The sequence below is a fragment of the Merops nubicus genome, unplaced genomic scaffold (assembly GCF_000691845.1).
Source record: "Merops nubicus isolate BGI_N331 unplaced genomic scaffold, ASM69184v1 scaffold2579, whole genome shotgun sequence".
NCBI lineage: Eukaryota > Metazoa > Chordata > Aves > Coraciiformes > Meropidae > Merops > Merops nubicus.
The window spans coordinates 1-3,398 of record NW_008628821.1 but is presented as its reverse complement, the minus strand read 5'-3'; the positions used below and the strand labels follow the sequence as shown (position 1 = coordinate 3,398).

Sequence of the window (3,398 nt, the reverse complement as noted above, 5' to 3'; positions counted from 1 at the left end):
CCGCCACCGTCTGGTCCAGGTCGTGGTCCAGAAACTGGCCCCACTGCATGAGCATGTGCGTGAATTGGGCGTCGGGGGTGACGGTCTCCGTCCCCACCATGGCGGTGGCGACCAGGCGAGGGAGAGGAAGGGGCAGGGCCCTGGGCTGGGGGAGGTTGAAACCGTTTTGGTAGGCGGGTTTGAGGAGCCTCTGGAAGGCGGTGAGAGACGCTCCCCACATGGGGTGCTGGAGGTTGTTGCAGGAGCCGTCGTGGGTCCTGTACTTCTTGTGGAAGCAGATATCCGAGCAGTTGGGGGTGCGGCGGTGGGCGGAGCAGCCCGACAGGTTGGCGATCATGGTCAGGTAGTGAGGGGACACCAGGTCGTTGTACCGATAGCCTGGGAAGGTGAAAACCACCAGGTGAGACCACGGCTGCGCCCACCCAGTTCCCACCGCCCTGTGTGGGGGGCTCCACGTGAATCCCCCCGCTGGGATCGCCTGCTGGGCACAGCCAGGTCTCTGGCTGGGGTGCTGGTAGGTCCTGATGGAAGGGAAATGAAGCACGGGGTCCTATCAAGCCCCCAGAGAAGAAAAAAGGGGAAAAGGGTAGAGCATAAATTGCACAGAGGTGGAAACCAGAAACGTTGTGATGGGCAGAGCAAACAGTGAGGGTGCTCTCGGTCTCTGTTCCGGGTTTCTTTTCCATCTCTCTGGGTCATGACTCCAACCCTGAGCACCATCAACGATGCAAACCCTACGTGACGAGCAGCAGGGAAGCCCTGGGTGACGGCCAGGGTGCTGCCCTGCACAAAAGAGCTGAATAATGCTGCTGAGAAGGCAACGTGGAGCAGAGCCTGGCAGTCCGACCAGCCCAGACCAGACCTGCAGCCTGGAGGAAGACTCCTCACACCCTGGAGGAAGATTCCTCACACCCTGGAGCGCAGCCAGCCAGGGAAAAATATTGTACACGCCTGCTACATGGTGATTCACACGTGTAGGTGGAAATGTGTGGCGCATGGGAACGTCTGCTCTAGGTAGAGGAAAGCCCCAGCTAGCAAGTTTTGGAGACCAGCTGCTGGATGCTTGGACCTCACCGAGTATTTTGGGCGTTGCATTGTTTTGTTGCTTCTTCTCCTGCCTCAAGAAAAGGAACCCGAGTTGCTGGAACCTGCCTGAGTTTGTAGCTAAGGTGTCAAAGCAGTGGAGAGACAGAGGAGTGACATCCCCCCTCCTCTGTTTCAGCACCCAAATATTCCAGAAAAAAATATTTTTTTCCTTTTTATTTTTCAGCATTTTTCTCGTTGCCACTTGGAAGGCAGGAAATATTTTTAAAGATTCAGGTTTTCAAAGCCAGTCAAGAAATCTTCAGCAAAACAGGGAACTGAAACGCTCTCCTGAGTACTGAGTTGGTTCAGGAGACACAAGACCAGCCCTCAGCTGTTAGGAAAACCATGAGATGTAAAGAGCACTGCAACCCAGACAACACATTCCTTGATCTACTCAAAACTGACCCACATTTTGGGTCCATCATTGCACTTTTGAAGCTTTCCAGATGCCTACACATGAAATGGTTTCGATTTAATCCTAGGCGCAAAGTGAAGAAGGGAAAGAAAAAAAACTCTGTCCTACCTGTGACATTCATATCCACGATGAGACCTTGTTGCACGTGCTCCTGGATCAGCTGCAAGGTCCTCTCAAAGATCTCACCTGCCCTGGCTGTTTCGATGGTGTAGGGGTCCCGGGGGTAACGGAAGAGAGCCAACAAGTCATTGGGTGTCTTGGGGCGTCTGTTCCAAGGGAGCAGAAGTGATGCAGGAACATGAAAATAAACAGACTCTGGTCAGAGCAGTGAGATTCTGCAGGCAGCAAGAGCCAGGCTCCGAGCTCTTTTGATCCCCAAAACCAGTGCCTCAGTCTCACGTGGTTTCCCTGCACACTGGAGATGATTAAAGAAGACTTTCCCCCAGGAAAATAGAGATATTTAATTGCCTCAGCATCTTGGCTTTTTCCTCTGCTACAGCAATTTGTTTTTCACTTCTTGCTGAAGCCCAGAGGTTTGGGGTTTAAATTCCTGTCTTTTCCATAAAAACAAGAGGAGGGAATGACCATTCACCCCAGAAGTCATTTTTCACTGAGGAAATGGTTAGAATTACTGTTATTTCTGTTCACCTACAAAGTCAGTTCTACTTACAAATTGGCAACACTGATTATTTTTCCTCCTACACACTGTTTTTGGGGTCATCTCTAGCTGGCAATACACATCCCAGATATAAGTGACATAAAAGGTGATATTCATATAGCAGATTTTTCCAGAATCCCAAATCCCTGTTACGAAGCTCTACCACATCCTCACACCTCCATGGTGCAGCTTCAACCTCCAACACTCAAAACAATCCCACAGCTTTCCTCTGAGGATCGTCGGTGAAGAAAGGAGGTTTGAGACAGATTCATTTGTTGGTTTTTTACCTTTTTTTCTGCCTCAGGTCTCAGCTCGTGGTGCTTCAGACACTTACTTGCTGAAGAGCTCGGTGCGTGTTGAGTTGATGGCGTGGTCCACGCTGCTGATGGCTTCTTGGATGGATGTGGCTACAAATGTGTCACCACTCCGACCAATGTCCGTGGCTTCCCAAAGAAAAAGAAAGAACAAAACACCCAGAAAGATCAGAAAGAAAGAAAAAAACACCCAGATTTTACTTTGATATTAATTTGCTCTTCGAGCTGTGCATCAGCTGATGGTAACTCCAACGTAGGTCAAACTGTTTCTACTTGCAACATAAACACCATGGGTTGATTTTTTTTAAGTAGGTGTTCTGAAGAACTAATTAACTGCCTGAAAAAAAGGTGATTTTTGCAGGACGTGGCTGTGGAAGTCATATTTGGAGTTTGCTCCTGGACTGCTTTGCAGTTCAATGCCTGTTTGAGTTGGTGGTTAAACTGGAAAAGGAAAATGTGGAAGTCATAGCGGGTTAACCCAAAATAATGTATTTATTTCCTCCAAAGGAAGCTTCTGAAATTGATGAAATTCATTGGAATGTAATTGCTCCCATATTAATTGTCCACTTGTGGAACACTTCTCAGTTCAGATTTAGTGCTAACACATCAGATACATCACTATGAATCAAAAAAAAGAACTCCTGTTGTTCAAATGTCTTCAGAAGTAAACACATGAGTGCTTAAAAATCACTACAGAATGCATTGTTTAAGGCAGGGCCCTTGTCACAGCTCAATAAACCAGTTCCCATCCACTGGTGGATGCAGCAGCCAGGTGGAAAATGAGGAACCAATGGAGAATAAAAGACAGAAACTATCTTAGGAATAATGTCAAACAACAAAGAAATGTCAGACACTCCTCAGCTCCTGGCATACAATCCCTGCGTAGGGATTGTCTTCTAAAGTCTAAATTCTCATCAGCTAAATT

The 3,398-nt window shown here is 48.2% G+C and overlaps 1 protein-coding gene across 1 annotated transcript in view; it reads right to left on the bottom strand.

Annotated features, from left to right (window-relative positions):
• Positions 1-2,602, bottom strand: part of LOC103779140 (peroxidasin homolog) — a gene marked incomplete at its 5' end in the record, with an annotated part of 7,771 nt that extends 5,169 nt beyond the window's left edge. The window contains 3 exons of the mRNA XM_008946760.1: positions 8-378; positions 1,610-1,767; positions 2,494-2,602. Coding sequence (XP_008945008.1) covers positions 8-378; positions 1,610-1,767; positions 2,494-2,602 — 638 coding nt within the window. The remainder of the gene's footprint in view (positions 1-7; positions 379-1,609; positions 1,768-2,493) is intronic.
• Between the last annotated feature and the right edge of the window lie 796 nt (positions 2,603-3,398).